This window comes from Cervus elaphus, chromosome 33, assembly GCF_910594005.1.
Source record: "Cervus elaphus chromosome 33, mCerEla1.1, whole genome shotgun sequence".
NCBI classification, from domain to species: domain Eukaryota; kingdom Metazoa; phylum Chordata; class Mammalia; order Artiodactyla; family Cervidae; genus Cervus; species Cervus elaphus.
Window position 1 is genome coordinate 69,601,243 of NC_057847.1, and position 24,932 is coordinate 69,626,174.

Consider the following 24,932-nt stretch of genomic DNA (forward strand, 5'->3'; position numbering starts at 1 on the left):
TTTATAAATATGTTATCAAGGTTGTTGTCCTCAATGTCTGTTTGTGCCATTACAGGTAGCTATAATTCATTGATTTTTGCCTGTTATATAATATCCCACTATTTGAATCTCCCCAAATTTACATATCCCATTTTCTGAAAATTTCACTCTTTCCAAGGTTTTGTTTGTTTGCTTTTGCTGTTGTGAAAAATATACAAATACATTCATTTGCAGTTTCTCCTCCAAAACCAGTAAGGATTTTTCTGGTGCACAGACACAAGCAGAGCAATAAAATCATTGTGCTGTATAACATGTATGTCCAGCTTTACGAGTTAATGCTTTCTAAAGATGACTCATTCACACATCTAAAGGAAGTATAAAAGCATACCTATTTTCATACTGTTGCCAATATTCGGTATAGTCAGGATTCTTGATTTTTTTTGTTATTGCATTTTGTGTTTTAATTAACTAGGGGTATAAAATGCTATCTTACTGTGGTATTCAATTCATATTTACATTTATATACATATGTGAATCATTTATAATACATGTTTTTGGGCATAATTAATTTCTTACAGCACATTTGCTTAAAATTCTTTTATGAGTGTCAAGAGTTACTCCCTTTTTACAACTGAAAGGGAAAGGGAAAGGGAAGTCCTTCAGTCGTGTCTGACTCTTTGCGACCCCATGGATGGCAGTCCACCAGGCTCCTCCATCTGTGGGATTTTCCAGGTGAGAGTACTGGAGTGGGTTGCCATTTCCTTCTCCAGGGGGTCTTCCCCACCCAGGAATAGAACCCGGGTCTCCTGCATCGTAGGCAGACGCTTCACTGTCTGAGCCACCAGGGAATCTTTTACAGTTGAGTAGCATTCAAATGTATACATGTAAGTTAATTTGTTTATTCATTCTCCTATTAATAGATTATGGTTACTATGAACAAATATGTTACAAATATTTGTTTATAAACAGGCTCTGCCCAAAGGCAGTTTTTATGTTTCTCTTTGATAAATAATGTAAGATATCTAATATAATTTATCTAACATAAATATAAGATTTTTTTTTTTCAAGTATCACAATGTTTATTGATAGATACAAGTATATAAAATCAGGGCATGAACATGACTTGATAAATTAAGTAGACTTAATTTCAATACTATAATAAGAGGGACCAATTCAAATTCTCACCATTTGTTTCACACCCACAAAGACCACTTCAAGGGCATTTACGATCTCTCAAAACTGATCAGTTTTGTGCAAGTAAACCATGTTTCTTTTAAAAAGACTTGTGCACTTGCCCAGGCTCAAGGATATTAAAATCTAGCACATAAAGCCCATTACTAGAGGTAGAAATACAGGCAATATACTATTACGGCAACAACCATCAATTACAGTTAAGAATTTTTCTGTAACAACCAACTCAAGTATTACTGAGCAAAGTGCATTTCTACAGTATTCAGTGTTGCTATTCAGTTTTCTAACTTAAAACAGCCTATGATAACTGGCAGCAAAGAAAGTCCTTGCAATAGACTGCCTCTGCTTGAGAACTTATGATGTAATTATTGCATGCTGCTAATATACTATCTAAACATTAAAGATACTCCTAAAATATTTGATGGTAGACTATGATTAAGACATTACACTACAAAAAAACCTTATGCAGAAGGAAATCCTAACTGACGTGCTTCTGCTTTTAAATATTGTGAAAACATTACAGCGGAATGAATTTTCGCAGTGGTTAGGTCAAATGCAGTTACATCATAGCAACAGTATGTTTTGCACAATTTAAGGCTTTGGCTGGTTCTTTTAGTCAGCTTCTTCCTCTGATTCTTCTTCTTCAGCAGTTTCTAGCCAGGTTAGCCACTGATTCACCTGGAACAAAGCCTTGCCTTTCCCTGGAAACTCTTGGGTTATATCTTCTTTCCAAGCCAAGAAAGCTTCTTCTTCAATAATTTCCATGTCATAGAAGTGAACAAAAAAGCGGAGTAACATGCCTTTTGGAAAGTTGCTGTTGTAGCAGTGCACCTGAAGAGCATAGAGGGCACTAACTTGTAGATCAACATGATCATGAAGGAATTTCTGCATTACTGGCTTGAAGGAAAGAAGCAGTTGTTTTTCCTGCTCTAACTGTTCTTTGGAAGGAGCAGAGGAAGAATCTGTTTCATCACTGGGTGGGTTTACTTCACTAGAAATGTACTGTAAGAAGCTAGTCATTAAGATGTTCACAAATCCTTTATCTACATGAAGTTTGGGAGAGATGTTATCTTTAATCCATTTATATATGGTTTGAGGGGATGGATCCAACTTTATTTGCTTTAACAGTTCCTTCTCCCATTTGAGAAGTGGGAATAAGAAACTCAGTCCCTTTCCTTCCAAGATCTCCAACATGCGGTCCTTATTTTGATCAATTTCTGGGAGCATTTTCTGCATATTGACCTTGCTTTGTTGGAAAAGCTCTGTTAACCATTCTCGATCTTGTAATTTAGCTAATTGCTGAAGACAAAGTAAGAAGAGAGGAAAATGGGTGCCACTTTCCAGTGGTTGAGCTAGTTCTGAAATGCTCACCAGCTCCGAAATGATAGCACGAACTGCAAACTGTGCTAAATATGATTTCACTAAGGGGATATCAACCTCCAGTTTGGGGCACTGGTCCAATACATTCAGGAAAGCCTGCGTGAAGTTGTCACTTGTGGCAATCCCTTCCTGTTTGAGTAAACTGATCAAAGAACTTGCTTTTTCTTTATCTTCATCACTTCTGTCCAGTGACAGGATGATTACTTTGCTTAACATCTCAGGAAGGAAGTGTTTAGGAGCTCTCATCTCTCTTACACCATTGACAGCTTCATTTGCATTTCCACTATTCAGGTATTCAGTTACAACAGTTTCGGTTAGTTTAAGCAGTTCTTCCTTTGATGGTGGTGGCTTTTTACTGGTCTTGGCAGGCTTTTCCTGGATAAGTGGTGGATTAGTTTTGAGACCAAGCTGAGGTGTCTGTCCCAGAGGTGGCGTTTGAGTGCGTGGTGGTTGTGCACTAGGAGGAATCATAGTTATCTGGGGCTGAAGCTTTGGCACTTGATTTTTATTCATTAGGAAAGACTGAGCAGGCCTCAAGCTAATCTCATCTGCATTAAGCTGTCCTCTCTTAGAAAACCGAGGTGGCATATCCTTCGACTGTCCTTGCAGCTGGGATAAGAGTCCCTGACTCTGGTTATGGTAGAGCTGGCTTAGCCCCTGGCTTTTCATAAACTTGCCTCCCATCTCCCCAAACTGCGACTGTGTGGGAGGCATGATGTGTCCCCCATGGCCATTGAAGAGCTGATTTGAACGATGGCGCCCCATGGTGGGTGAAAATCTATCCTGGATAACTCCTGGACCAGTACCAATTCCGCTTCCTGGCATTTGTCCAAACATATCAGCAAGTCCTCCAAGTGGGTCCCTATCCATTTTCATCCTGGGTGGCATAAACGGTCCCTCCAGAAAGAAGTCACTTCTCATCCCTTGAGCCATAGGAGCAGGAATAAACACTCCTAGATCTTTTACTGCATCTTGACGGATTTGATTGATCGTCTTTGGTCCATTGTCAAGAAAAGCTTTGCGAGGAACCCAATGGTGTTCTCGCAACTCTAAGGTATCCTGCAGCAGGAAACGAATCCTCGCCGGCAATTCCTTACTTAACATCAAGGAGCACATTCGGGCAAAGTACTGATCCATTAAGGACTTGGCTCGTTCATGGTCTAACCTAGGTCCCACTGTCCTCATTATCTGACAGAGGCACTCCAAATCCTCTCCCATATCTTTGAGTTGGACTCTCTTCTTTTTTTCCAAAAGTGTTTTGATGCACTTATGAAGGATAGATTCATGAATAAGATCAAGCTTTCCAAGTTCTCCAATGAATTTGATGTTCCCCAACATCTTGATCTTGGCAATAGCTCTCTGTTCCTCCTCCTCAGGGAGGAGGGGATTTTCACGCTTATCATAGACATCAACATTTCTGGTTCGGTTTTCAAATTCATCTTGTAATTTGGAAATTAGGAGGCGTCTGAATGTTGTGCTTTGCTTCTGTCCTGGTTGACCCTCTGCTGCTGGGCCATCAAAGTTTGGTGCATCTTCTGCCAATCGCAGACATAGCTGAGCATACAGTGAGCTATACTTTGGCTCTTCTAGGGCTTTGTCCACAATCAGCAGTATGACCCCTTTAAGGATGAGTTTAGACTCTACACCCACATTGAGGAGCTCAAGGCATAGCTTGTCAAACTTCTCAGGAGTAAGCTTATTTAATATGCCTCTTACTTTCCTGAAGATTGCATCATGTTGTTCTTTTTCATTTGCGGAGTTGTTTGCTGCGGAGTTGTCATCTCGTCTAGTGCTTCGTGGAGGAATCCATTTCTGAGCCTTTTGCCCTGCGGTTTTCCCCAGGAACTCGCTGTTGCCAGCAGTCTTGGGATAGTGCTGAGGTGCACCCCTTCTTCCTCCTCCGCCCGAAGAAGCACTGAAACGAGAAGCACCCCCTTCTGCGATTGCACTCTCCACTTTGGCGGCTTGACAACGAAGAATCTTCAAAAGAATAATATTAATGGATGGGGTGGGGAGGGAAGAGGATGGGAGAAATGAAAAACCTTCACCGAGAACTCAGCAGCTGCCACCGCAGCTGCCTCCTCAGGATCCGGTCGTCGGGGACGGGGAAGGGAGGGGGGAAGGGGAACGGAAAACAAAAAAGGGGGAGGGAAGGGGGAGGAAGGAGTCAGAACCGGCTTGAAACAGCTCGGAAGAGTCGCTGCTGCAGCCACCACCCGATACTCGCCGCCACCTCCATAGAGTTCCGACTCGCTGCTGGCGCTGAGGCGTGTCTGATATAAGATATTTAATAAAAATTATATGACTGAATTTCAGAGTTCATTTTGTAAGTATAACATTCTAAAATCTGTCAAAAAGTTTTTCAAAGAGGTTATAAAATTTCATATTCCCATTAGCAATATATGAGGGTTACAGTTGTGCTGATCCTTGCTAACACTTAATATTGTCAGTATTTTTCATTGTGACCATTCTAGTGACTGAATATTGGTATGTCACTGCAATTTAATACTCCATTTTGAAGCAACTAATTGTGTTGAACATTTTATTCATGTGCTTATAGATCATTTATATATAGTCTAGGTGAAGTGTTCAAATGTTTTTGCCAATATTGGAAGGACATTTATTTCATATTACTGAATTATAAATGTTCTTTATATATTCTAAATAAAGCTCCTATTCAGATATATGTATCATATTTTTTTCCACATAGTGGCTTGAATTTATGTTTTCTTAATAATATTTTGAGCATTATAGAATTTTAATTCAATGATGCTTCTTTATTCTTTTATGGGTTTTCATGCTTCTAGGCACCTTAGCTATGAAATCTTTGTCAACCTTAAGTTGCAAAAAGTTTCTCATACATTTTCTTCAAGAAAGTTTTATAACTTTAGCCTTCATTTTTAGGTCTAAATTCTGCCTTTTTGAGTTAATCTTGTCATATGGTGTGAGGTAAGGGTAAGTGCCCATGTTTACCAAATGATGTCCTGTTCAGTACCTTTTGCTGAACTACTATATATTGTTTCGCCATTGAAATACCTTGACATTTTTGATGAAGACGAATTGATAATGTCCATGTAGGTCTATATCTAGGTTCCTTTCTGCTTCATTAGCCTATGCAAACTTCCCTAGTGCATTTTTTTATTGGAGTATAATTGCCTTGCAATGCTGTGTTAGTTTCTACTGTACAATGAAATGAATCAGCTCTACGTATGTATGGGCTTCCCTCATAGCTCAGTTGGTAAAGAATCCACCTGCAATGCAGGAGACCCTGGTCTGATTCCTGGGTCAGGAAGATCCTCTGGAGAAGGGGTAGACTACCCACTCCAATATTCTTGGGATCCCCTTGTGGCTCAGCTGGTAAAGAATACGCCTGCAATACGGGAAACCTGGGTTCGATCCTTGGGTTGGGAAGACTCCCTGGAGAAGGAAAAGGCTACCCACTTCAGTATTCTGGCCTGGTGAATTCCACGGACTATTGAGTCCATGGGCTCTCAAAGAGTTGGACACGACTGAGTGACTTTCATTTCACTTCACTTCATTTAGGTTGCATCTATATCTTGGCTGTGCAAGTGCTGCACTCAATATGCCAGCAAATTTGGAAAACTCAGCAGTGGCCACAGGACTGGAAGAGGTCAGTTTCCATTCCAATCCCAAAGAAAGGCAATGCCAAAGGATGTTCAAACTACTGCACAACCGCACTCAACTCATATGCTAGCAAAATAATGCTCAAAATTCCCCAAGCTAAGCTTCAACGGTACATGAACTGAGAATTCCCAGATGTTCAAGCTGGATTTAGAAAAGGCAGAGGGACTAGGGATCAAATTGCCAACATCTGTTGGATCATAGAAAAAGCAAGAGAATTCCAGAAAAACATCTACTTCTGCTTCATTGACTATGCTAAAGCCTTTGACTGTGTGGATCAAAACAAGCTGTGGAAAATTCTTCAAGAGATGGGATTACCAGACCATCTTACCTGCCTCCTAATAAATCTGTATGTAGGTCAAGAAGCAACAGTTAGAACTGGACATGTAGCAACTGGTTCCATGGTTGGAAAAGGAGTACATCAAGGCTGTATATTGTCACCCTGCTTATTTAATTTATATGCAGAGTACAGCATGCAAAATGCTGGACTGGATGAAGCACAAGCTGGAATCAAGACCGCAAGCAGAAATGACAATAACCTCAGATATCAAGATGACACCATCCTTATGGCAGAAAGTGAAAAGGACCTAAAGAGCCTCTTAATGAAAGTGAAAGAGGAGAGTGAAAACACTGGCTTAAAATTCAGCATTCTAAAAACTAAACTATGGCATCCGGTCCCATCACTTCATGGCAAATAGATGGGGAAACAATGGAACCAGTGACAGGCTTTATTTTCTTGGGCTCCAAAATCACTGTAGATGGTGAGTGCAGCCATGAAATTGAAAGACCCTTGCTCCTTGGAAGAAAAGCTGTGGCAAACCTAGACAGCATATTAAGAAGCAGAGACATTAGTTTGCTAACAAAGGTCCATCTAGTCAAAGCTATGGTTTTTCCAGTAGTCATGTATATAGATGTGAGAGGTGGACCATAAAGAAAGCTGAGCACTGAAGAACGGTGTTTTTGAACTGTGGTGTTGGAGAAAATTCTTGAGAGTCACTTAGACTGCAAGGAGATTAAACCAGTCCATCCTAAAGGAAATCAGTGCTTAGTGTTCATTGGGAGCACTGATACTGAAGGTGAAGCTCAAATGCTTTGGTCACCTGATGGGAAGAACTGACTCATTAGAAAAGACTTTGATGCTGGGAAAGATTGAAGCTGGAGAAGAAGGGGATGACAGAGGATGAGATGGTTGGTTGGCATCACTGACTCAATGTACATAAGTTTGGGCAAGCTCCCAAGGATGGTGATAGACAGGGAAGCCTAGAGTGCTGCAGTCCATGGGGTCGCAAAGAGTCAGACATGACTGAGCAACTGAACTGAACTGAACTGAATATCCTGATCTGTATTTCACACACAGAAGTGAGTCATTTTTATCATGAAACATTTCTGTTTTATACTCAGTTACTAGTTTTTGTGTCCTTTTCCAGGGAATCATGCCTCATAAGTAAATTTATTCCAAGCAAGTTTATCATAAGCAATTCTTGACAGCCAGCATCATCCTGATAAAAATGTTCCATGGTAAGAACTCTCCCATAAGAAATGAGAAGTGCTAGTTTCTTTGCCAGGACATTTACCATTAGTAACAAATTTAAAAAATATCCTTCCTAGTTGCATCTCATTTTATTCCTGTGATTCTTTGGATAGTCTACCTTGATACTCTAGATTTAAGAAACCAATCAAATAATCACCTGGGATTTTTCCTCATTGCCCTTATATTATGTGATTTTCTTAGTGTTAGGCAGTTTATTTTCCTTCTATATGGCATATTCACAAAGTGGCAGAAGTAATAAGAGAAATAAACCCTTATGAAACCCAGATTTTTTATGTTATAGTTGATTTATATTGTATCACAGGATTGGTTCTATTTACTGTTATTCTCATCTATGCAGTGCTAAAATCACTCAGAAATAAAAGCAATAATATTCTGACTTAAGAGTTACCACTTTTTTTATATTGGGGAAAAAAGTTATAATTGTATGTGGTTGCTGACATCTTCCATAAACAGACATCATGGAAATTTGTCTATTAGTAATAACCATTCATTAATACTAATGTTTATAAAATTCTGAAAGAGATGGGAATACCAGACCACCTGACCTGCCTCTTGAGAAATCTGTATGCAGGTCAGGAAGCAACAGTTAGAAATGGACATGGAACAGCAGACTGGTTCCAAATAAAAAAAGGAGTGCATCAGGGCTGTATATTGTCACCCTCCTTATTTAAATTATATTCAGAGTACATCATGAGAAACACTGGGCTGGATGAAGCACAACCTGAAATCAAGATTGCTGGGAGAAATATCAATAACCTCAGATATGCAGATGACACCACCCTTATGGCAGAAAGTAAAGAGGAACTAAAGAGCTCTTGATGAAAGTGAAAGAGGAGAGTGAAAAAGTTGGCTTAAAGCTCAACATTCAGAAAACGAAGATCATGGCATTCGGTTCCATCACTTCATGGCAAATAGATGGGGAAACAGTGGAAACAGGGGCAGACTTTATTTTGGGGGGCTCCAAAATCACTGCAGATGGTGACTGAAGCCATGAACTTAAAAGATACTTGCTCCTTGGAAGAAAAGTTATGACCAACCTAGATAGCATATTAAAAAGCAGAGACATTACTTTGTCAGCAAAATTCCATCTAGTCAAGGCTATGGTTTTTCCAGTAGTCATGTATGGATGTGAGAGCTGGACTATAAAGAAGGCTGAGCACTGAAGAATTGATGCTTTTGAACTGTGGTATTGGAGAAGACTCTTGAGAGTCCCTTGGACTGCCAGAAGATCCAACCAATCCATCCTAAAGGAAATCAGTCCTGAATATTCATTGGAAGGACAGACGTTGAAGTTGAAACTCTAATTCTTTGGCCACCTGATGTGAAGAGCTGACTCATTTGCAAAGACCCTGATGCTGGGAAAGTTTGAAGGCAGGAGGAGAAGGGGACAACAGACGATGAGATGGTTGGATGGCCTCACTGACTCAACAGACATGAGTTTGAGTAAGCTCTGGGAGTTGGTGGTAGACAGGGAAGCCTGGCATGCTGCAGTCCATGGGGTCACAGAGAGTCGAATGCTACTGAGTGACTGAACTGAACTGAACTGACTGAATGTTTATAACTGTTTTCATGGTACAGTTAATGATGATGGCCAGTTAGATACACCTGTATTTAAAATGTAGCAGAATATGATTCTCCAGATGACATTCCTAATTATAGTCAGAATGGGCTGATTATATCCTTCTTAGACATGTTTTTAGAGCCTCAAGTCTAAAAACACATTTTGTTTGGACAACTGATAAAGGCAGAGACAGATGGAACAGTCTTCTGGGTAGCAATCTGAAAAGTAAGGGAATGAGAAGAGATAAAAGTCACCACCTCCACCAACAACAAGGATATGTGCTTTAGCTGTCTCAGACTTACACTTGCTCCACCTGAAGGTTCTGCTTTTCACTTCATGGCTACTCCATCTCTTGTTTGGCTCCATCCAGAAGCCTTGGACTTTTCTTCCTCTCATACTCTAGATCCAGTCTACTAGGAATATCAGTAAAAACCAGAGTCAGAAAGAGATTAAAGTGGTGAAAGCAAATTGGATTCAGGACTATTGAAATAGGACAAAAGAGACCCTACTATTGAACTAGGCTTCCTTCCAAATACAACAGACAAGTGGGGATTGATAACCAAGAGTCAGGGAAGTTGGTAACTGTGAAGTTACTAAGAAGAGATGCCAAATATATGGGGGACTTCTGGCTGAATTAATCTAAAAGGATTCCTGCTGAATATTGGACAGCAGGATGATCTGATCCCCAAGGGTAGAGGTAAGCAATATTGACTATATATTGAGGGTGATCAGGTACAAAGGTGGGGAATTCTCACTAAACAGATTTAAAAGGGTTCTTTTTAAAAATGGATTTTAGAAGGATGTGCACACATGTGCCTAACAACATTTGGTCAAACAAAGAATCTTTGTAGGATTAACTCTACCCTGAAAACCCATCTAGCATTTGAACACTTCTCACCACTTCAGTGCAGCCTACTTGTCAATGCGGCCTACTGCTCACCTGAATGACTACAAGAGCCTTCTCTCTGCAATATCTGCTTCTTCCTTTGTTCCTCCTCTCCACACAATTCAGAGTTTACCTTTAAAATGTGAGTTAGTTCCCTGTTAACTGCTCCCTTGACACTTTAATTCAAAACCCACCCAGTCATCAAGCAGCCCCTGTGTGACCCACTTCTTTGATCTTCCCATCCGCTCTCCCCTCTTGCTCTCTCTACCCCAAGAAAACCAGCATCCTTGTTCTTCTGTGTGTACCACAAGCTATTCCCAGCTAGTACTTTGCTCCCTCTCTTTCTTCCAATGTTTCACTAAATCCCACCTCTACGATAAGGTCTACCCTGAGTCTTTTAACAGTGCAATCTGTTACAGCCCTAGCTCATTGTCAGTTCCCTTAATATTGCTCTTCAATTGCTTTTTCCCATGATAACCATACTATATCATTTATTCATATTTATGAATTATTATCTATCTACTCCATTAGAATATAAATCTCACAGGACAGGAATCATTCCTAAGTGTATCCTAAACTCCTAAAACAATGTCTGAGGCTCAATATAAATGTGCTCAGTGGATAAATTAGTGCAATTTATTTTTCTTCTAAATAATCACTCTATACAAAAACGTTTATATTGATCCATGCTCTGTGCTAGGTCCTCACGACACAAGGGAAGATAATAGGTGTTGGATGACCTAAAGAAAGTCAGTCTAACTGGGAAACACAGACCATGAAGAAGTGATTATGACACAATGCTGAATGGATGTGAGGTGCATGTACTGGGAACCCATGTTTTATAGAGCAGGTCTGAATTCCTCTTCCTTTTTATTCCCCAGATGGTACTTTTGTTGCCTTCTTTTATCCTGCATTTTCACTCCTAGGCTCCTTTTTATGAGGAGCATATTGCTAGATAGAATGAATTTTTAAGATTTAAATAATATCAGTGTTCATCTACTGTGGAATATTAAGGAGGTAATATCCTTGGTGCAAAAGTGCCTGGGAAACTTGAAAAGTTCCTGACAGTAATAAGTTGGTAGCCTATGTTATATGATGCCCAGAGGCAAGAAGAGAAAAAAAATAAGATCATGACATGACAAGTCATGGGATGAGAGTTTCTGTAATTGAGGTGATTAGATTTGCTTTCTCTTTCTCCTTCATTGTCCCCAGTTTATTATATGGGGAAGTAGCTTGTTATGGAGATAGTAGAACTAGGAAAGAGATAATATACATAAAGCTGTCTGAAAATGTACTATTTGAGCTGGGCTTCCATCACTGCAGCCTGTGTTCTAATGATGCCAGGTAGCATTGTGAAGTAAATAATATGTCCTTTTCAATGTGCAAGGATGTTTATTGAAGCATTATTTATGATGTCAAAAGCGAAGCGAAAAAAAAATCCATGAAACTGGAAATAAAGTGAATGTCCATCAATCAGGTAATGATTGAATAAACTTTGGTATAACATCACTACTGAATGCAGGGTGATGATAAAAATAGCATCATAACAAATTGAATGAAGGAGCAAGTATGTGAATTTAATTATCTTCTATTAACTATTAATTATTTATTAATTATCTTTTATTATCCAGAGACTTGGAAAATGTACAATAATGTCATTCTTTATGTTGAATTTTTTTTTAAATATAGATATTTTTCAATTCAACATTTAATTGTGTTAACATGTATAGGTTTATTGAAATTTATTATTTATAATGAATAAATACATGGATATTTTGCCAATCCTCATTAAATGAGAATTATTAAGAAACTGCAAATTTAATTAGAAAAAAATTGGATAACCCAATAAAAAATTTGGCTAGTAAAAAAAAAAAAAAAAAAAAAATTTGGCTAGTGACCTGAGCAGGCCTCACAAAAAGAAAATCCAAATGATTGAAAATTATATCTAAAAGTCCTCAATTTGATTATTAAAAATATATATAGTAATGTTAGTAGTTTTAGACCAATGTTAATGTCTTGGTTTTGATACTTGCCCTGTGGTTACATAAGATGCTACCATTAAAAGTAATAGAATGAGGGTATTCAGGAATTCACTATTCTGTTTTCTATTTGTTTTTGAGATATAGTTGACAGATAAAATTTTATATATTTAAAGTATACAGTTTTATGTTTTGATATGTGCATACATTGTGAAATTATTATGACAATCAAGCTAATCAACATATCCATTACTTCCACATAATTACTTGTGGGTCAGAGGGGAGTGCAAACACTTAAGATCTAAATTCTTAGCAAACTTCAAGTGTGCAATACAGTATAGTTAGTTATAGTCACCAAGCTACGCATTAAATTTGTAGAACTTATTTATCTTGAATAACAGAAACTTTGAAAAATATGATGTCATTTGACAAAAGTTTTGACCAACATCTCCCCATTTCCCCCACTCACCAACCCTTGGAATCCCGTATTCTGGTTTACTTCTGTGAGTTCAAGTACTTTTAGATCCCACGTGTAGGTGAGGGCATATCTTTCTGTGTCTGGCTTATTTCACTTAACATAATACCTTCCAGGTTCAACCACACTGTTACAATATCAGGATGTCCTTCTCTTTTAATGCTGAATAATATTTCATTGTGTGCATCACACATTCTTTATCCACTCATCCACTGGCAGACATTTACATTCTTTTCATTTCTTGGCTACTGAGAATAATGTTGCAGTGAACATGACAATGCAGATATCTCTTTGTGACCCTGATTTCATTTTCTTTGTATATATATGTATATATACACACAGTAGTTGGATTGCTGGATCATTGTTGTGTTACTCACTCAGTAGTGTCTGATTCTCTGCGATGTCATGGACTACCCCGCCTGGCTCCTGGTCCATGGGACTCTCCAGGAAAGAATATTGGAGTGGGTTGCCATTCCCTTCTCCAGGTGCTGGATCAAATGGCCATTCTATTTTTAATTTTTTTGAGGCACTTCTGTACTGTTTTCCATAATAGCTGTACACTTACATTCTCACTAACAGTGCACAAGAATTTATTTTTCTTCATAGTCTTGCCAACAGTTGTTATTTTTGTGTTTCTGAAAGTAGCCAGCGGCTCAGACGGTAAAAAGCATCTGCCTACAATGTGGGATACCCGGGTTCAATCCCTGGGACCGGAAGATCTCCTGGAGAAGGAAATGGCAACCCACTCCAGTACTCTTGCCTGGAAAATCCCATGGAGAGAGAAGCCTGGTGGGCTACAGTCCATGGGGTTGCAAAGAGTTGGACACGACTGAGAGACTTCACTTTCACTGTGATTTTGATTTGCATTTCCCTGATAATTGGTGATGTTTGGGCACCTTTTCAAATGTGTGTTGGTTTTCTGTATGTCTTCTTTTGAAAAATGTCTATATAGATCGTTTGTTCACTTTTTAATAAGGGTTTATTAAGGGTTTAATATTTCTTAAGGGTTTAATGAGTGTTATTTAGTTTTTGCTATTGAGTTGTTTTAGTTCCTCGTAAATCAGATATTAAGCCTTCATCAGAAAAATAGTTTGCAAATATTTTCTCCTACTCTGTAAGTGGTTTTCCCACTCTGCTGATTGTTCCTTTTGCTGTGCAGAAGATTCTTAATTTGATACAATGTACTTGCCTGTTTTTGCTTTTGTTGCCTTTATCTTTGGTATCATATCCAAAAAAAAATCATTGCCCAAGCCAATGTCAAGAAATGTTTTTTCCCCTGTTTCTTCTCTAGTAGTTTTGCTCTTTCTGGTCTTTAAGTCTTTAATTCATTTTGAGTTGTTTTTTGTATTTGGTGTAAGACAAAGATCCAATTTTATTCTTTTGCAAGAGGATAGGCAGTTTTCCCAGCATTAAACTCCTTTTTAGTTTTACCTGGTGATCCTATGGAGACCCCAGATACTGTGGGGGAGTTGCCACTGTGCCAAAGAGGCACAGAGCCCACACAGAAAATGAATTATTCTGGAACTCCAAAGAGAAATAGCTAACTGAGCTGAAGAAAGGCGTTTATGGAAACCTTCCTGTGGGAGGAATTAAAAAAATAATGTTAAGACAAGTCAGGGAGAAGGGAGAAAGGCATTCTAGGAAAAGGGGACAACTTGAGCAAAGGAACCCCAGGCAAGAATCTATGCAAGAGACATGGAGGAAGTACCCAGAGGTCTGGAAAATCAAGCAGAAGTACAGAATGTAATATTCAGGATACTGCGTGTCTTCCTATATTCTTCACCTTCTCTACTATATTTTTCATCTTTCCTCTACTCTCCAATCTTTTCTGCTAGGTACACATTCTCTGGATGATTTTATCTCTGCTTACTTACTCAATGTCTATCTCTCTCAATATTCTGATTTCTGGCATCATCTGTCATTTCTTTCATCTTCTATACTCTAATTTTCTAAAAAGTTGAAAATTTTAATTCCCATTTATGATGAAGAATTTTTCTAGCTCATAATTTAGCTCCCATTTTTACTGTAAGAGCATGCTAAATTCCTTCATATTTTCTTGGCTGCTTCATCTTACAACACCGTGAAGACTTCAAGACGTCCTTGTTAAGCACGTTCTCCTTGGGGCTTTGGCTTTTAGTGCCGTCCTCACCTGTTTTTCCTCTTCTCTGAGCATTTCCACTCTCAGGCTGCCCATGCTTGTGCCTCCGTTTGCAGGATTGTTCCTAATAGCTTCTTATTTCTAAACTGGACCCATTTATAAAGCTCTAAGGACTTTTCTGAATTCTTCCAGCAGAATAATTTTCGGCACAATCTGTGCATGCTGAGACTGTGAGTATATTTTTAAATATATCTAGCATAAATTATTTTATATTGTAATTATAAAAGGATTTATCTTCTTCCATGGAAGGTTTGTAGGCTCTTTGATATTCCAGTCTGTTGCTTTTGTATTCAGCTCTTGTTTCACCTGAAAACACACAGCATATGATACAGAACCCAATCTTATGTGCTTATAGACCCTCAACTGTATTCAGAATACTTTGTCACTTCGAGAAATGCTTTTTCACTTTGAGAAACATATAGTGTTATTTAATGTTAATATGCATACTTGTACATCAGGATTTCTTGACCTCGGCATGATTGACATTTTGGGCTTAACATTCCTTTGTTGAGGGAGACTGTCCTGTACATTGTAGGGTTCCCTCTCTAGGGTGTAGCATTTCTGGGCTCTACCCACTAGATACCAGGAATATCATTCCCCTGTTGTGACAATTAAAACAGTTCCCACTGTTACCACTACTCACTGAGGAAAAATTCACTTCCACTGTTACTGAGAATGATAGTTTTATAACAGTCAGTGTCCAAATGCATCCACATGTTAGTGAGAGTAGGTTATGTCATGCATTAGCAACAAAACCCAGCTGTGTTATAGTATGCATCTGTAGCTCATTCGATCAGAGTTCAGTGGTGATATTCCCTCTGGGTGTCTTCCCTGAGTGAGCGCAAATCTGAGTTCCTTCTACCATGAGTCTTAACAATCTCAAAGAACTTTGCTTTGAGCTGCATGTATGTGTGTAACAGATAAAGCAGTAGATTGTGGAAGATCACTGGAATCCAGACCTGAAAATGGGTTCCATTTCTTCTACTCAATTCATATCAAAACAAGTCATATGTATCACCTCTAGGCAAAGAAGTTTGGGAACTGCAACCATCTTCTGTGTTCAGAGGAAAACAAAAAGTTTGATAAACACATTATTTTAGTCATGTAACATATGAATCAATACATTTTAATAATGGGAATTTTTGAACAGTGCCAACTGCCCATTAAAAATGTACTCAGTAATATTTTAAAATTTCTACATGGAACTCTGCTTAAGACAGAGTAACACAGACTGACTTCACCACACTTCATTTCCCTCCCACATCCATGATGTCACCACAAAATAAACAAGGCATTTGGAAGAGCAATTGTCATATAGTGATATTTAACAGAAAGCAGTTTTATTTGTAATCGCTCCAAACTAGAAAAAGTAAAATGCTCATGCACAGGTTACTCGTAAGTAGACTGCAGCATATTCATAAAATGAGATATCTTTCAGCAGTACAAAAGAATAAACTATTGATAAGCTTGAAAATATGGGAGATTCTCAAAATTTTAGTGCTGAATTAAATCATCAGACAAAATACAATATTTATCATATGACTATGGTTATATAAAACTAGAAAATACAATTAATCAATAGTGAGAAAAAGTCTATCAGTGGCTGTCTGAGGACATGAGGAAGGGGAGGTGAGAAGGAGAGGTTACAAAAGGGCAGGAGGGAATCTTGAGAGTGATGGAAATGGTCACAGACCTGATGAAGGCGATTATTTTGTGGATGTATACATACATCTACACTTAATGAAATACATACTCAAATTTGTGCAGTGTATTTTTATTTTAGTTATGGTAACTTTTTAATTCTTTTAAAAATTTTGTTGAATTATAGTTGATTTAGGCTTCTCTCATGGCACAGCTAGTAAGGAATCTGCCTGCAATACAGGAGACCTGGGTTCAATCCCTGGGTTGGGAAAATCCCCTGGAGAAGGGAAAGGCTACCCACTCCAGTATTCTGACCTGGAGAATTCCATGGACTGTATAATCCATGGGGTCACAAAGAGTCAGACACGACTGAGCGACTTTCACTTCACTTCATAGTTGATTTACAATGTTGTATTAATTCCACCTGTACAACAAAGTGACCTGATTTTATATGTGTTGTATATATGTGTGTGTGTGTCTGTGTGTGTTTAAATATATATATATATATATATTTATAAAATCCCCTGGAGAAGGGAAAGGCTACCCACTCCAGTATTCTTGCCTAGAGAATCCCAGGGATGAGAGCCTGGTGGGCTGCCATCTATGGGGTCACAAAGAGTTGGACACAACTGACATGACTTAGCAGCATATATATATACATATATATATATGCATTTATATACACACACATATATCTATCTATATATGATATCTATATAACAGATTGCCAGATGATATTGAATATAATCCCCTGCACTATATAGCAGGACCTTATTGTTTATCCATCTTATATATAATAGTTTGATAATCCCAAACTCCCAACCCTTTCTTCCCACCCCACTCCTTGGCAACCAGAAGTTTGTTCTCTATATCTGTGAGTCTTTTTTTGTTTTGTAAATATGTTCATTTGCATAATACTTTAGATTCCACTTGTAAGTGATATTATTCAGTATTTGTCTTCCTCTTTCTATGTCCATCCATGTTACTTCAAATAGCATTATTTCATTTTTGATGGCTGGGTAATATTCTATTGTATATATGTACCACATCTTCTTTATCCATTCATCTGTCTGTGAACATTTAGGTTGCTTCCATGTCCTAGCCATTGTAAATGGTGATGCTATGAACATAAGGGTGCATGTATCTTTTTGAACTATACATTTTTTCTGGACATATGCCCAGGAGTGGGATTGCTGGATCATATAGCAATTCAATTTTTAGCTTTTTTAATATCCTCCATACTGTTTCCAATAGTGGTTGGACTTTGTGTGTCTGCAATTATTTTGGCCTTAGAGTCAATTTTCTAGAGACTCTGGACAGACAAATGCATTTTAAAACTGAGTTATATTATGGTGATTTTAATGTAATTCAATTTTAATGTGCTTTGGTCTGTCCAGGATCTCTGAAAAATTGACTGTCTCTAAGATCAAAATAACTGCAGACACACAAAGCTTGAGACCCTTATCTGGGGTTCCCTTTCTGAAGATACACAGACCATGTTATTCCTACTTTCTTAAGAAGTTAGTTAGTTAGTTAAGTTGCTCAGTCGTGTACAACTCTTTCCAACCACATAAACTGCAGCACGCCAGGTCTCCATGTGCATCACCAACTCCCAGAGCTTGCCCAAACTCATGTCCATTGAGTTGGTGATGCCATCCAGCCATCTCATCCCCTGTTGTCCCCTTCTCCTCCTGCCTTCAATCTTTCCCAGCATCAGGGTCTTTTCCAGTGAGTCCATTCTTCACCTCAGGTGGCCAAAGTATTGGAGTTTCAGCTTCAGCATCTGTCCTTCCAATGAATATTCAGGACTGATTTCCTTAAAAGTAGGAATCAGTATTCACAAGGAGGTATAGCAGAAAATAAATAGTAAAACTTTAGGCAAGAAAAGAAGAATGTAAATCAAAGCCTCTGTATTCAGGTTTCTTGCTCAAAGTGCCTGATCTTGTTTCAAACCTACTAGAATTTCATCAAGGCCAAAAAATTTGCTCAAGATTCTCAAGCCAAATGCACTATTTTCATGTTTATGGGATGCTAGGACTGCTTTAGTCTGAACCCTTGAAGATGGATGAGTGGCCTGGCCTTGAGATAGTAGCTCTAGGATGTGTTTCCCCTGTACCAAGTTTCAGAGACCCAGCATCATTCTCTATTTTATGCCAGGTCACTGGCTCCCCAAGGTTCCAGGTTTTATTTTACTTAAGCCAAATTTCTACACGTTCAGCTCCTAAAGGAACTTTTTGTCAAAAGCAAATTCAGTGTCCTGCCAAAGATACCTGTCAAAGAAAAAAAAGTTAATTTTTTCAACCATCTGTACCATTGGTTTTTGAAGGAGGAAATCATTGATCTATCTGTGAGTGCTGTGAAGAGACATTTATTCAAAAAGAAAAATATGGCTCAAGTGTGAAAATCAATGCAATTGAGAGGAAAAATGGACTAACAGAGATTTTGTAGATATTCCACAAAGAGGAAGAGAGAAATGACAATTGAATTTCAGTGAAATACAAATACGATGAGAAATGAAATCACTTTGTTCATGAAGTTTAATTTCTCAGAAGAATGTCTTGAGGGAAAATATTCTGTAATTTTCATTCTAATCCTAATGCAGAGAAATATTCTTATTTTTTTAAAAAATGACTTCCAACTTTAAATAAACAAGAGAACATATTTTTTAACTTATATGAAATAAAATAGTTTTATCCTCTAGAGTCTGGCCCATTTTCATACATATTGATTTGTAAGTTTCAAATGAGTGGTTTTATTTTTTTTTTCTTTTTTCCCTTCAATTGGCAAAAAGGAAATTAATGTCTCCCAAGACATGGTAATACTATTGCCTTTTCTTCCATTTTGAATTCCCCACTTGTGTAACATGGAACTTGAGGTATTTTCTTGAAAGTCTTAAGGGAAAAGACATGACTCAGACCTATGATATCTAGAGTAGAAATATATTGTAGCATCACATTTTCTATAACTACAACCAACACAACTGTAGATATATGAGGGAAAAAACATTTATGGAAATCTACCACATGGAAGAGAGTTTTAAACTCATAAATATGATTTAGGGCAAAAATGGAGAAGGAAATGGCAACCCACTCCAGTATTTTTGCCTAGAGAATCCTGTGGACAGCGGAGCCTGGTGGGCTGCTGTCCACAGGGTCACACAGAGTTGGACACAACTGCAGCGACTTAGCATGCATGCATGCCTTGGAGAAGGAAATGGCAGCCCACTCCAGTGTTCTAGCCTGGAGAATCCCAGGGACGGGGGAGCCTGGTGGGCTGCCATCTATGGGGTCGCACAGAGTCAGGCATGACTTAGCAGCAGCAGCAGCAGCAGGGCAGAAATAAAAGTATTTGGAGGTAGCAAAAGATGAGTACAAGATCTGTCTTCACCCCTATTAAGATGTGGATATTAGAATGTTAGCGCTTTCCAGGTGGTACTGTGGTAAAGAATGCAACTGCCAACGCAGGAGATATGGGTTTGATCCCTGGGTCGGGAAGATTTCCTGGACGAGGAAATGGCAACCCATTCCAGTATTCCTGCCTGGAAAATTCCACGGACCGGGGAGCCTGGTGGGCTACAGTCATTGGGTCACAAAGAATCAGACATGACCAAGCGACTGAGCATACAGATTATAGTACAACATTAAAATGAAAATTCCCGCTGAGATCCTAATGTGGCAGATATTGAATATCAACAGAAATTGTGAAACAGACTGCTCAATTTAGATGACTCTGAAACCCCCTGTTAGCTACAAATTGGCACTTGCCATGGGCATTTGCCATCTACCTCTGTTAATACGAAGATTAAATCAAGTGCTGCTGCAGCTGCTGACCTTTCAACATCCCCTGAAAGGAGTTCAGGGTGGAGAGCAGAAATGAGGCACTCTGTGCTCAAGGAAAATTTGGCAGGGCAGGTCTTCAAATAGATATTTTCAGCAACCAATTTTATGAACCCAGTTCTTATATTTCCTCATATCTAGAAAAACACCAAAATCCTTCACGGTGACAACTGTTCCCTGTGATTAGCAAAAACTTCCTGAGATTAGCAGAAGCCTTCTGGGAAGATAAGTGCTTGATTGTATGTACTCTCCCTTCACAAAATCACATATATACTGACCTTCCCTCCTGCCTCTTTGGAACAGATTCTCAGAGCTATCTGAGATGCTGTCTCCTGGACTGCAATCTTCATTTTGCCCCAAATAAAACTTAATGCACAACCCTCACATTGTGTTTTTTTTTTTTTTTTAGTCAACACCCTCTATTCCATTACCATTGAGGGTATTAAAGGATGAGGAAGAAAGCAGATTGGAGAGGTGGGATAGAATGGATTTGTCTTCAGAAAACTCTCTGCTGTGAGGCCCATAGCTCCACAAAGTAAAACTTTGGGAGGCATGGATCCCTCCTCTCAAACCTGGATAGCAGATCCTTAAAAACTCTAGGCAATAAGTTTTATAAATTATAAGACTACTCTGCAGTTGAAAGACAAGTGTAGGGATTTTTAATCCCAACCAAAAAAAAAAAAAAAAAATAGCCATCAAAAGATCAGTTTATGACTTACCCAGCGCAGCTGCCTAGGGCAATGCAACCCTAGCAAGAAGAGGTAGGACACTGAATTTTTAGTCATTGCAGAAGTCTTTGCAAACATCCAACAAAAAAGAAACAAGGATATGCTGTGGGAGAGATCACTCGCAGATGGGATAGAGGAGATACCAGAGTACCCACATTCTGATCTCAAATCACCCAAATGAAGAAGAGTCAGCTTTAAAGAAATCTCAGCCACAGGAAGTGCAAAGCTAACAGGTCAAGTCTAAGGGAGGACTTGAGATATAAAAATGTGATGCTGACTGTCCTTCTTTGGATGCTTATTTTCATCTGTGTGAGGAAAGTGTTGATGACTAAACAAGAAATAACATTCTAATTTGAAATCGTGTTTTATGATTTAAAGTCATCTTAGGATTTTGTACTCCCTGATGCTGCTGCTGCTAAGTCACTTCAGTCGTGTCCGACTCTGTGCGACCCCATAGATGGCAGCCCACCAGGCTCTGAAGCCCCTGGGATTCTCCAGGCAAAAATACTGGAGTGGGTTGCCATTTCCTTCTCCATTTGTACTCCCTACAAGTAATCAAAAATCTCAAGATTCCTGAAGAGTCATCTATTGGGGCAGGAAAAACACTAGCCACATTGAGCTCTTTAAAAGACAGTAGGGTGCAAAAAATTATCTTTTTTTTTTCTATTTGCATCCCTTCGGTAGAACTGGTTTAAGGTACAAGCTACATGAATAATTTTAGGCGGCACAAAACCTGTGTTTCCTTGCTGTGACTGAGAGGACTGCTTATGATAAAAACAAACTCTTCTACCTTGCTTTTGAATACTGTTCTTCAGCCCTCTCTTACCATCACCAGCTTTCTGCTGCCCTCAACATCTCCTCTCCTGCTTTCTCTGGCTGCTTTCTTTCATGTGGTCAGTTTTTTTTTTTTTTTTTCTTCCTTTTGAGTCAGTAGTAGAATTGCTGTCACAGAATTTTTGTCTGTGAGATGGAACAGGACAACTTTTAGGCCTACAGCAGAAAAATTTCTCTTTAAAAGTGTAGAACAAACTATAATAGATACACAAACAATTATTAAACAAATTTGAAAAGTGAAATAATATAGGGTCTATTCTGGAAGGATTGATCAGCTATCCACACTAGACAGCAACAGTGGAAGCTTTGAATGAGGACTTTGAATCATTGAGAAAAAAAGTAACTATGTTCATAAGATTATAATTAATAAAGCAGTGGCCAAGGAATTAGAATAACCTTTTTATCAAATACCATATTAATAGATAATTGATAGCTATCAAATAGTTTCTAGATGTGAAATTTACTAAACCTTCAATATCTGTTCATGGCAATGATTACCTAACTAAATTAGTGATAGAATAGTCACTTCCGTCTAAAAATAGTATATTTAACTATTGCAATGCGTTATTTAATTTAATTTAATTTCTTGAAATTAAATGCAAAAATAAAACACCGTCACCAAACTCAGTAGTAAGAGAAAGATAACTATTATTTTCCTTATTATTTGGTATTATACAGAAGCAATAGTCATTGAATTACAACATGAAAAAGAAATAATTGGTATAAATTTTTAAAAAGACAAAGAAACTTTTTCTCTTAGAGGTAAACAATCCAAGATTGTAATGACAATTTGTGATTACAAATTGTGATGTGATTACAATTAGTAACCTATCTCAACAAAGCAAATTACTTAAAGTAAATAGATACAAATTAATTATTTATATGTATACATATATGGTAATAACTAATTTGGAGATCTAATAAAAAAGCCTCAACATGATTATGAAATTGGAATACTTTAATTTAAACTGTTTAGCAAGGCAATTGTGCAGAGGAAATAATAATTACACATGCTTAACAAAAGTCAAACAAGTAAACAAATAGAAAGTCATACCAGGCTTCCTGAGCAGAATAATGTAATTATCACAAATCTTCAAAAGTCCATTTATACTTTAAAACTAATGTCAACAAAATATTACAAAGAAACACAAAAATTCTCATATTCATGTGATTAAGAGATTAAAATTAAGTTAATATTTTAAAGCAGCAAAGTTGTTACAATGAGACTTGTGGACTCGGTACTACAAATGATTTGGAAACTATATAAAGCTACAGTAATTTTAAGCATAGTAAAATGATGACACAGAATAAAGAAATAGGGTCATGAAATAAAATAAATGCTTTAAAGGAAACCCAAGTATATATCAAAGGTAATGTTTTTAAATGAAGTATCATAAGAACTGTCAGAGAAGGAAAAGATTATTTAACAAATGCTTCTATAATTTTTAAATCAGTTATTTAAAAAAATAGTAAATGTCATCTATATATTATTCTAAAGAAAATTGCAGGATTACAATATGAAAATAATGGAAGAAGCCACAAAGGTGAAAACCCTACGGATTTGACTGAAAAATATTTAATAAGCCTGTACTTCAAAGGTATTATAAACACATATGAAAGATAATCAACAAACTGGAAAATTATATTTGCAAAGGAATTTATGCCAAATACAAGGTTAATTAGCTACACTTTCTAAAGAGCTTACAAAATTGAAATTAAAGTCCTTACATTTCTGGTAATCAAATGACAATTCACAAAAGAAATATACAAATAGCAAATTATTATAAGACTTTGAACTTAGTAATCAAAGAAATTCACATTGAAACAATGGGATACCATCTTCACCTTTAAAATTGGCAATTATGTTTCTGTAAGGTTGATGAAATATTACTCGCTACTGGCCTGCAGGTTTTTCATCCATTTAGCATTATATTTATTCATTAAGCAAGTAACTGTCCAACATTTAATATGATTAAGGTTCATGGCATTCAACTCCCAACTACATCTTTCATTTCCAAACTTACTATTGGCTCTTGTCTCTCAGTAGGCCTGCCACCCTCATTTAGATGGATTCTCCTACATACCTTCGGGCTTCCCAGGTCACAAGTGTTAAAGAAACCACCTGCCAGTGTAGGAGATGTAAGAGACAGGTTGGAGCCCTGGGTTGGGGAGATCCCCCGGAAGAGGGCATGGCAACCCACTCCAGTGTTCTTGCCTGGAGGATGCCTTGGGCAAAAGAGCCTGGAGAGCTCTAGTCCTTAGGGTCACAAAGAGACAGACACGATTTAACAGACATGCATGTACCTTCAATTGCCTTCCTCACATGCTGGTTTCTGTCAGGCAAAAAAGAATGTCTCTTGCGTCTTTGGAGAAGCAAAATAGTTGTAGTAGTTTGGCTTACTGCTGTAACAAAGTACAATAAGTGTAGTGGGCTAAAACAACACAGATTTCATAGTTTACAGTTTGGAGGCCCAAAATCAGAAATGGGTTTCACTGGGCCAAAATTAAGAGTTGATAGGGCTGTACATTCTGGAAGCTCTAAGAGAAAATCCACTTGCTTTTTTTCCCAGTTCTAAAGATTGCCCACGTTCCTTGTCTCGTGGCCCTCTCTAATAATCAAAATCTGTAATGTTTAGTTGTCTTTACATTAATGGCATCCCTGTGGTCCTAATTCTTCCTCTTCTCTCTTTCCCATTTAAGGACCCTTGTGATTGCATTGGACCATCCAGATAATCTATTTTAATACCTGAAGTTTAGCAATCTTAGTTCCATCTGCAACCTTGACATAAAATATATCCATAGGTTCCGGGAGTTAATATATGGAACATTTTGAGAGGCCATTATTTTGCCTACCATAGTGATGTACAAGGAAAGAAATGAAACAGCACAGGTTTTTATTTATATAGATCTGGTTTAGGATTTTCACTTTTATCATTTATGTTCTTTATCTGTGACATTATACAAGATCCATAATTTCTCTTAGACTTTGAGCACTCATATATACTATAAACAAACCAAACAAGCTATTACAAAGATTACAAAGATACGAGTAACACAAGGCAAATATTTAATAAATGATGCCTGTTATAA

General features: G+C 37.9%; 1 protein-coding gene across 1 annotated transcript in view; it reads right to left on the reverse strand.

The window, feature by feature from the left end:
* Positions 1 to 1,032: 1,032 nt before the first annotated feature.
* The window catches only part of LOC122688522 (eukaryotic translation initiation factor 4 gamma 2-like), a 137,938-nt gene continuing 114,038 nt past the window's right edge, over positions 1,033 to 24,932 (reverse strand). The window contains exons 7-9 of the mRNA XM_043894534.1: positions 4,725 to 4,823; positions 3,208 to 4,605; positions 1,033 to 3,093 (exon numbers count right to left, since the gene is read on the reverse strand). Of these exons, the coding sequence (XP_043750469.1) occupies positions 1,783 to 3,093; positions 3,208 to 4,605; positions 4,725 to 4,823 (2,808 nt within the window). The 3' untranslated portion in view covers positions 1,033 to 1,782. The remainder of the gene's footprint in view (positions 3,094 to 3,207; positions 4,606 to 4,724; positions 4,824 to 24,932) is intronic.